This window comes from Salvia miltiorrhiza, chromosome 2, assembly GCF_028751815.1.
Source record: "Salvia miltiorrhiza cultivar Shanhuang (shh) chromosome 2, IMPLAD_Smil_shh, whole genome shotgun sequence".
Classification (NCBI taxonomy): domain Eukaryota; kingdom Viridiplantae; phylum Streptophyta; class Magnoliopsida; order Lamiales; family Lamiaceae; genus Salvia; species Salvia miltiorrhiza.
The window spans coordinates 32887305-32897887 of NC_080388.1; the positions used below are offsets into that span (position 1 = coordinate 32887305).

At 39.9% G+C, this 10583-nt stretch overlaps 2 protein-coding genes across 3 annotated transcripts; both read right to left on the minus strand.

The window, feature by feature from the left end:
* Window positions 1–1057: 1057 nt before the first annotated feature.
* On the minus strand, window positions 1058–4904 carry LOC131012056 (UBP1-associated protein 2C). Of its 2 annotated transcripts, none has more exons than XM_057939959.1 (2): window positions 3283–4904; window positions 1058–1328 (listed from the first exon to the last, which is right to left on the minus strand). In XM_057939959.1, the coding sequence occupies exon 1, from the start codon at window positions 4682–4684 to the stop codon at window positions 3284–3286; it is 1401 nt and encodes a 466-aa protein (XP_057795942.1). In that variant the 5' UTR covers window positions 4685–4904; the 3' UTR covers window positions 1058–1328; window position 3283. The 2 variants fall into 2 exon arrangements, with proteins under 2 accessions (XP_057795942.1, XP_057795940.1); XM_057939957.1 differs by having other exon boundaries at window positions 1058–1380.
* Window positions 4905–5242: 338 nt separating this feature from the next.
* Window positions 5243–8414, minus strand: LOC131012057 (uncharacterized). The gene is made up of 2 exons (XM_057939960.1): window positions 7664–8414; window positions 5243–5534 (listed from the first exon to the last, which is right to left on the minus strand). Exons 1-2 carry the CDS (start codon window positions 8087–8089, stop codon window positions 5490–5492), a joined length of 471 nt encoding a protein of 156 aa, XP_057795943.1. The 5' UTR covers window positions 8090–8414; the 3' UTR covers window positions 5243–5489.
* Between the last annotated feature and the right edge of the window lie 2169 nt (window positions 8415–10583).

The following is a 10583-nucleotide window of genomic DNA, read 5'->3' on the forward strand; positions in this document are numbered from 1 at the left end:
CAAGGCTTATGTGGTTGTTTCATGAAAGATTGGTTACAGACATACTACTCCCTCCGTCCCACTATAAGTGGCTCAAAACTTTTCGGCACAGGAATTAAGGAGAAGGTGTAAATTGGTGGGGCCTATATTTTTTAAGGGCTAAATTTTTCCATTTATGAAAATGGGCCACTTATAGTGGGACGGCCCAAAATAGAATATAGACCACTTTTAGTGGGACGGGGTGAAAACAAAAATAACTATATTCAATTGCCTTAAGAAAGCCTAGCAGTTCAACTTTATCGTTTTAGTTCAAATTTGCTCACTCTTACAGTCATACTGAAGACAATTTGCAACATTAGGGTAGATAACAAAATGAACAGCCATGGCTCACATGATGTGAGACTACATGTCTCACATGATAACAAAATGAACAGCCAAAAAGAACATTTGAAATATGGTCAAAAGGCCAAAACAAGTTTGAGTGGTGAAAATAAATCAGCAAAATACTGAAGATGGACTCTTATTTCCAAACAGCAGATGGAAAAGGGCCTTTCCTGGGCCGATTAACTAGTTGAATTGCAAACAAGCCAGAACATAAATTTTTAGAATTGATTGGTCAACATATTATTCTGATAGGACATGCCACTCAAAAATCATAGAAAATCAACAATGCCAACCATTTCAAATAATTGAAGCCTGAGCATTAAAAATAAACAAATATGCAAGTAAAAATTTAGATTTGTAGCTAAAGCATCCAACAGAAACATGACATCATCAGAAATATAGTAAATTAGTCTATTCAAGCGAACACAAGCTTTACTAAATAACAAAACATCACACCTCAAAATTACTGACGGAGCATCCTGGACCTCAAATCGGTATCATAAACTGGATACTAATTACACAAACATTTGTCAAAGCATTGGAAACTTATTACAGTCAAACATTTGTCAAAGCATTTAAAAGTCTTAACAATTTTCTTTTTTTGAGGGGTTTGGTGTGTGTGTGTGTGGGGGGGGGGGGGGGTGTTCAAAGCCAAGAAGGCTAACCAGCATCTACTACTAAAAGAAATACAAGGTGTTAAACAACTCATTATAAAAACAAGCAGCAAAAAATTCTTTCATACATGAGACATCTGGAGGGGCATGCAAGCTCCTCATGAAAATATAGACTAGTCTAGTACTCGGCTTTTGATCACCTATATCCACACTCTACTGAAATTTTGCAGAAAGGAGGTCTAAACTCACTTAAAATTATGAGCAATCACAGAAGATCACATCATAAGTCGTAGGTGGAGTGAAGAAGAAGAAGCCATATAACACAGCAAATCAAAATCATGAAGCCATTGCCTGCAAATTCACCAGAACCACTAAGGCTAGCACCAACAAGCTGGTCATAAACCTGAATCAATATTCATTCACAACTCAATATGTCATTCCACACACAACCAACAAAAATGATTCAGAATAAGAGAATATGCAACCAAAAATAAACAGTTAAACAATCATTGCTAGGTGGACAGCAGAAGAAAGGAAAAATTGTAAGCAAACTGGCTGCTTTTTCAGAAGAAGAGCAGTGCGAGTTCCATAATTGAAAGGCTAAATGTGTAAAAGAAACATAAAAAGAATAAATCCAAGCACAAAAAGATACGATGACATGTAAAATTACATGAAGCAATGTCTCAGGTATGGTTAATTGCTAGAAATCAAGCAATACAAATCAGTGTCAACAGTCAAAAGATGAAGGACATAGAAATTTAATACAATGAAAGATGTTCGTAAATGAACTCTCAAAGAAGACAATTACTTTAAGCAAATTATCTGCATAGCAGAGACAACAAGGGTATATTTGCATACACAAAACATGTAAATGGTTTCCATATTTCGTTAAAGGATACAAAACATGCATCACCAACTGGCAAGACTTCATGAGGATAACAAGGAAAAGAGTCTTCTAAACATGCAAAACCACTCACAATGAAGAAATCAAGTCACAAGCATTAGAAGGGAAACTGAGAAGCCAATTAGTTCATCTTTACAGCATAATGTCATCAGTGATTAACAGCAACATATCAAAGGACCACACAACAAATGTGCACAGCACTGCACATTAATACTAGGAACTGTAAAAACACGCTCATAAACACACTCATGTAAAAAGAAGCCGTACCCAGAAACAACGAGAAAATTAAAAATCTACACCAACAAGCAATCAATGCAATGAAAGCATGAGTGAATCAGTAGCTCAAAGACAAAACAAGTGCACCAGTGAAACATTATGCATCAACGATTGTTTGTCATGGATCAACATGCTGCCAGATCAGGTCAATAAGCCAAATGAATGCAAGAATCTCAAGGTAGGAAATTCAGCAATGCAAACAAAAAACCCAAACTTTATTCATACTTTTAGGCGACTATATCAACATTGGTCCATAAATAATGAATTCCTAATATCCAATGCCATGAATGCTTACCTTCTCCACTCTAGTTTTATTGAAATCATCCACACTTGTGAAGGAAAATGCTATAACATATGATAAATTAACTAATATATTATAAATTACAAACCAATGGAAGGACAGCAACCCACACATAAGAACTGCCTTATCTTTTACCCCAGTCCCTAATTTTGATGCAACACATAAGAATTTGTACACATAGAATCAACTAATAAGTAATAACTCATAATAGTAACTGTAAGTAATCACGAGCGATAGCAAACATATGGTGCAAATAAAGCTCATACCAGGAACAACAACTCAAAGGTGGAATTCGTTTTATGAAAAATGGCAAGTCAATTGCAACTTGCAAGTGTGCCTAGTAGTTGGTCACCAGTCTCCCAAATAATAACATAGAGTTAATCTCTTTTCCACAAATCAAGATGTTCAGAAAGTAAATCCATAATATCAATAGCTAAAAGCAAACACATCTTCACGAAACACAGCATTTAGAAGATAGCAACACAAAAAGGCAACCATATGATGCACACAAACTCCAGATCTCCATATCACATACAAAAGTCATACCAACCCAAGCTATTAAAACAAAAAGGATGAAAAGCAAAAAATGTCTAAACACAAAGAATTGCATGTAAATGATGACAGAACCAATAACCAGTCACAAATAGCTTACTAGATCAGACAGATGCTCAAAGGGTATCTCAAGGAAAACTTAACCGTGATGCACCAAAACAGCAAGCCCTTACATGGGAAGAAATAATAGTGGCACGTATAAACAAAAAGCACCTCACAACCAGTGACAAGAACATGAATCAATGCATAAGAAAACATGTCGGAAAAAGTACCTCAGTAGTAAGGGGGCATCCCTTGGTAGGCTCCTCCAGGTGGAATTCTAGGTGCTGACAGTGCTCCTGGTATTTGATTATGTTGGCCTTGATAGCTTCCGGATGATAAGTTATAATGTGAGCTCGGCGGGTAATCTCCTGACACCATTCCACCTGAGCTAGGAGGCAGACCATACAAAGATGACCCGCGACCTGCACCACCCAATCCACCAGCAGTCCCACCAGCTCCACCACCAGCACCACCCATTCCAGCTCCATGACCAGAAAACCCACCACCACCAACACCACCTAATCCTGCTCCAGAGCCCACCCCACTTCCAGCTCCCCCCAATGCACCACCACTGCCACCATATCCATAACCAGTTCCAACATGAGAACCACCACCATACGGCCCACCCATCCCAGAACCATACCCACCATTAACCCCAAGATTGGACCCTGCGGCTTGACTTCCTATAGAAGACAATCCTGGACCACCTACACCAGTACCTAAACCACCAGAAAACCCACCATAATGCCCGCCTACTCCACCGGGCCCACCATAATGCCCACCAGATGGAGGAGCCCCAACTCCATCCCCATTCCCCATATTACCCCCTTGGACACCCATCGGCCCAACCCCGGGGGGCTTTCCTCTTTTCCCATCAATTGCCAATTTACAATTCAATTGGTGGCCATCAATACTCTTAACCGGATCCACTAGCGACGCCCTAGCAGCCTCAGCCGTTTTATAAACAAACAAAGCAAACCCCTTGGACTTCCCAGTTGCCTTATCAAAACCCAACGGTCCCTCCTCAATCTCCCCATACATGGAGAAATGTTGAAGAAGTCTCTCAGCCGCCATATCATACGGCACATTGGACACATAAATCTTCCTCATCGACACATCCACCGGATTGTTCACCCCACCACCGCCACCACCACCGCCACCCGCCGCAGGCCCTCCGCCCCCCGAAATCCCAGCGGCGGCGAGCTGCGTCACCGTCATCCTACCGTCAATTTTCTTACTCGGATCCTTCAACGCCATAATCGCACCATCAATGTGCTTAAAAGTGATGAATCCGTATCCCTTGGACTTCCCGGTGACCTTATCGAGGATGACAACCGCCTCGTCCAACTCGCCGTACGAAGAGAAGAGCGCGCGGAGCTTCTCCGTGGTGGTTTCCCAGCCCAAGCCGCGGATGAAGAGCTTCCTCTGCGCGGTGTCGCGGTCAGCGAGCGATCGGACGGCGTCGAGGACGTCGGGGTGGCGGAGGAGGGCGTTTTGGACAATTTCCAGCAGCTGGTCGTGGGTGAGCGAGTCGAGAATGCGGCGGGCGTCGTCGACGGTGAGCATGAGGGGGTTGAAGGCGTCGGGGTCGGCGCCGGTTTCTTCCATTTTGCGCTTCTTGGTTGGGTCCATTGTAGGGAAGGTGAAGATATGAAGAGTGTAAAACCCTAATTTTGGGAAAGTTTGAGCTTAGCTGAGTGCAAGTACAATAAAGTTGCTCGACAATTTACAGTTTCCATCTCCGTGGGCCCCACCGGATATTGGGGGCCCCTTTTTATCCGGAAGCCCGCTTACCCGCCCTTCCATTCCATCTGTATTATTTGAGTCGGTTCACTAACTTTGAATATGAATATAAATACTCCCTCCGTCCCAATAAACTTGTCCCATTTCTTTTGGGCACGGAGATTAAGGAGTGTTGAATTAGTGTTGTAAAGTAAGAGGTCCCACATATTTAACAAAAAGTAAGTAAATCTTAATTATTCTTATGTTTTAAGTCAAATAAGGTTGACTGACTTTTCATTAAATTAAAAGGGCGACAGAATTCAAGGTGGCATAATTTGATCCCTTCAAATTTAATAGGCTGGCAGAATTCAAGGCATTACACTTCAAAATTAGAGCAAAAATCTGAAATGAAAAAAGAAGAGGGAAAAGTAGAGCCAAAATCTGAAACTTTTTCATTTAATTCGCAGCTTTCAACATTCCCACCAAAATTCACTGCCAAGTTCTATAAAATCTGCCATTTCACTACACAAGGCTATTACACTTCAAAAACTGTGAAATTGTGGCAGCCTACTTTTTGCCACAATAAACCATTCAAAAACAGAAAAAATGGGGCGAAAAGATCTATCAACAGGCGATAGAAACTCGATCGTGCAGTTTGTTCTTGAAGACAGCCAAGGTGGAAAGCCAAAACGGGGCAGAATTCAGGCTGCTGCTGTCAAGTTCGGCGTTTGCCGTCGGACGGTGACGCGACTATGGACTGCTGCAAAAAAACAACAGAATCAAGGTCAGCATATGCATTCAATCAGTGGCAAAATCAACAAACTACGACGCAAGAGAGTTGAAATAGATCTTCAATTAATTTCAACATTGGAGCTAAGCAAAAGATCAACCATTCGGAGGCTAGCAAGTGGAATAAATTGCAGCAAGAGCACAGTTGGGCGATGGATTAGCAAGGGTTTGATCAGGGCTCATACTAGTGCGATAAAACCCGACTTAACAGCCCCTAACAAGTTGCTACGTCTAAAGTTTTCTCTTGAAGCAATCGAGTATGATAGAATACTCAAGGTACTTCAATTCAAGAGTATGCACAACACGGTGCATATTGATGAGAAATGGTTTTACATAACCAAAGCAAATCACCGGTTTTATTTGACACCCGGAGAGGCCGAACCACACAGGACTTGCAAGTCAAAGAAGTTCATAACGAAAGTGATGTTCATGTGCGCTGTGTGCAGGCCCTTGATTGCAGAAGATGGGACTGTGCTTTTTGATGGGAAAATAGGCATTTTCCCATTTACAGAATATGTACCAGCCAAGAGAAATAGCAAAAACAGGGAGGCAGGTACTCTGGAGCAAAAGCCCATTCAATCAATCACCAAGGAAGTAATTAAGGACTGCATTATTAATAAGGTAGTACTTTTACATGAAATATGTAATGTTTGTCACTCAACGATGATATGTATTCAATTAACATGTGTTTTAGATAGGATGTTCATTACTTAGGGGCTGAACAGCTGATGTAAATGTATGTTGGCAGATTATTCCTGCCATAAAGGCCAAGTGGCCACAATTTGCAAGTAGGGTGATCTTTATTCAACAAGACAACGCGAAGCCTCACATTAAAGATAGTGATCCAGATTTTAGAAAGGCTGCCAGCTCAGATGGATTTGACATAAAGATTGTTCATCAACCACCCAATTCACCGGATACCAACATTAATGATCTTGGTTGGTTTAGGGCCATTCAAAGCCTACAAACTGAATCAGTTTGTACCAACGTAGATACACTAGTGGAGGCAGTGAAGAGTTCATTTGATGAACTATCTCCTACAACACTCAACAAGGTTTTCTTAAGTCTTCAAGGTTGTTTGACTGAAATTCTAAAGGTGAAAGGCCAAAATTGCTACAAAATCCCTCATATGAAGAAAGGATCACTTACTAGGCAGGGAGAACTACCAATCAACTTACAAGTTCCACATGATTTAGTTAAAGAGGCAATTAACTATCTCATGGAGAATGGAATTGTAAGTGGCATGGATCATCTAAGGAATGCACTTGGAATAAGTTCAATTTCCTTAGATGAAATTGAATACCAAATGAATGGCTTAGGTATTCAAGTTTCATGAAAATGATGTAATGAAGGCTGTATTTTGGAAGCATAGGTGGTCATGGAGGCTGCCACATACATTAAAACTTTTTGTAGGCAGTTAAGAGTAAGTTTTTGTAAAGATTTGGATGTATGCAGTCAGCCTTTTTAGTGAAATGCATTTTCAGTTTCAGTTTTAACCTTAGACATTGTACATATGGGCACACACCAACAATTGCACTACACATGGGCACACACCAGCATATGTAAGCTTAATTAAAGCTACACATGAGCACACACCATCATATGTACGCATATAGGGCACACACCAACATATGTACGCACATAGGGCACACACCAACAATTGCACTACACATGGGCACACACCAGCATATGTAAGCTTAATTAAAGCTACACATGAGCACACACCATCATATGTACGCATATAGGGCACACACCAACATATGTACGCACATTAGGGGCTGTAAATCGAACATCTCAGTGGCTTCTAGTTCATCATAGAGTTTTTAACTTAAAACAATTCATGAGCATAGTTTCATCATCTCAAACTTGCTAACCATCACCCAACACATATTCCAAGTGCCCATATACAGGTTATAGTTCAAAAACAGAGGCCACACAGAGCCTATACCAATCAACATATTCAGGAAACAGTTCAAAAACAGAGGCCACACAGAGCCTATACCAATCAACATATACAGGGGATAGTGCAAAAACAGAGGCCACACAGAGCCTATACCAATCAACATATACAGAGAGGCATGTAAAATTGGAGGATCTCACCCAATATTCTGGAAAAGGGAGCAGGCCATTCAAGAAGACCAACATTGCAGGAGAGTACGCAGGCTTCCTCACAGGGGCCTCTGGACCACAATAACGAACAACGTCGTCCCAATTTTCCTCACAAACGAGGGAAACATCATCAGGATATGAAATTAAAGTCTCCACAGTAAGAGAGCTCAGCATTTGATAATATTTCAAGGGGGCAGGACGCCTAAACAAAGACCACCTGGATTTCGGCAAAGCTAGGGTTTTGACCGGCGAACACACGGCTTCAATCTCCTCCACCATGTCAGACTCTCCTTCTTCCTCCGAAAACGTCGCCGAGAAAGGGAAATACACCTTTGGAGGTGAACCCCAGTTTGAGAAATCCTCCTCCGTATCTGGAATGTACGTGCCGCTCAGGTAACCCTCCCATGGGTTGTTCATCACGGCGGTGGTCGAGATCGGCGGCCGCTCGTCTTAGATCTGTGAAATTTTAGGGGTTTCACAGTAACCAACGAAAACCAGAAATTTGGAGCCGACGAACCAAGGGGATACAGAAATTGACTGAAGCGGAGGCGGCGGTGGTCGAATTGGACCGGCGACTTTGGGATTTTCGGAAGAAACGCGAAGAGGCGACCAGTGGAGAGAGAGAGCCCTGTACGTGCCGAATATATGCAATACGTCGCCCAACAATAGCCGACGAGCACCGGCCACCAACAGAGGGGGGAAGTGGTGGCGGCGCCGGTCGAATGGGGCTGACGATTTTAGGGTTTTCTGAGGATGGAAACGAGGCGGCTGATAGAGAGAGAAAGAGAGAGACGAGTGCAGTAGGGAATAAGGAATAGTAGGAAATAAAAGGGATTTAATTAACAAAGTTAATTAAAATGTGTTTAATTAATTTTTAATGAGACCCCTAATTTTTACTATAAAAGGAAATGGGACAAGTTTATTGGGACAACCCAAAAAGGAAAGTGGGACAAGTTTATTGGGACGGAGGGAGTATAACACAAAAACTTGGGTGAGGTCAACCTCATACCATGAGACGGGTCGGGTCGGGTCGGGTTGGGGCGCGGGTTTGACGGGTCGGGTGGGTTTTGGGCGCGGGTCTGGGATACCAGAAATAAAGTACACATTCTCACTAATAAAAGTAATAATTATTGTGAACAAATGTAATAGTAATTTAGAAACATTACATTTCATCATATCAATAGTTATTTTTCCTCAAGACAATGATTATTTGAATTATTATTTGATTATTTCATCATATCAATAGTTACTTTTCCTCAAGATAATGATTACTTAAATTATTATTTAATTTTTTTTCTATATTATATTTATTTTCTCCGTTATTCAAAGTAATTGTTATTATAATGAAAAGGAATTATTGACATGAAGAAATGTAATGTTTTTAAATTATTACATTTGTTCACAATAATTGTTACTTTTATTAATGATAATGTGTACTTTATCCCAGACCCGCGTCCAAACCCGTCCCGACCCGCGCCCCCGACCCGACCCGACCCGACCCGTCTCATGCTATGAGGTCAACCTCACCCAAGACCTACTCTAAATATAAATGTCTATACGGACAATTTTTATGTCGGTTAACCCAATTGGTCATGCTAAAAAACTTAGGTACAATCGGTTGATCTGCAGTCAGATTTTAACTCGTATTTTGATTCAAATCTGCATTTTGATCTAAATTGTGTAATGATATTATTTGATTATACAAATAACACTGACTATAATTGACACTATTCGATTATATAAATGACATTATAACATTTTAAAATATTATAATTTCATTTTTAATCTTATAATGTCATTTAAAATATTCTAGTGTCATTTATAATTTTATAGTGTCAATTACATGAAGTGACATCTATATTTATGAATAGTGTCAATTATATACAGTGTCATTTACAATGTTATAGTGCCATTTATACACAATATCATTTGTATAACAGAATAATATCAATTACAAGCAATGTCATTTGTATAACCGAATAGTATCATTTACACGATTTGAGTCAGGATGCGGGTTTGGACCTTTTGAGAATTTGATCATAAGTTCTTTATTCGACCATCAACATTGATTGAGCGTTTAATTGACTCATCCATACTTTAGACTCACTTATAAATTAATTATTGCATTAGTTTGGTTTATTATATTGTTTATAATTATTGTATTAGTTTGGTTTATTATATTGATTCATATAAATTAGTTTTAATATTTTAAATTTTAATTTTATTTAAATAAAAAAATTATATTAAGGCAATTATATAAATTTAAATAATGAAAATTAGACATCTCCTGCTTTCCAATGTGCCAGAATTTTGGTGACTCTTTGCGCATACATTTCTATATGCTTTGATGTCATTCTCAACATATTTGTGAAGAGAATTTTTTTGTCCATATCCTCGCGCTTGAGCCGATTATTCTCTCTGTTGGTCTCAGCGATTGTGGGTCTCACCCAAAAAGTTTAAGACCTCGACGGAGGGCATCGAGGCTTGTGTTCTTTTGCCCTCGTTGGCGCCTTTGTCGCCTTGTTACCTATTAGTCGAGTATATGAATGTTTTTCGACAGACGCCGATGTTATGAAATCGCCGTTCTCCGACGTCTTTGTCCTCTTTGATACATGAATGTCGCTCTCGAGATTTAACAATTTGAATTTTTGATTATGTCGTAGAATTCTTCCACGCATTCCACCACTTGAATGGAACATCCTTGTTTTTGGTTGGAGTTAAATGCATGAAAAAACACCAACTTTGATCATAATCCAAATTTAACGCAAACTTAGGATTTTCCAATTTAATACACTAACTTCAATTGTTGTCCAAATTTAACACGGCTCAATTCTTAAAAATTCAAAAACTGTCTCCTTTTTAAAACTAATTGCTCAAAGACCCACTTATATAAGGATATAGGCAAAAAACC

What these genes read in the sequence shown, in the direction of transcription:
- LOC131012056 (XM_057939959.1), bottom strand. Translation starts at nt 4,684, where the DNA reads ATGGACCCAACCAAGAAGCGCAAAATGGAAGAAACCGGCGCCGACCCC.
- LOC131012057 (XM_057939960.1), bottom strand. Translation starts at nt 8,089, where the DNA reads ATGAACAACCCATGGGAGGGTTACCTGAGCGGCACGTACATTCCAGAT. An exon ending in TCCCTTTTCCAGAATATTGG is followed by an intron (nt 5,535 to 7,663) that starts GTGAGATCCTCC and finishes GTTTTTTTGCAG; the next exon opens with CAGTCCATAGTCGCGTCACC.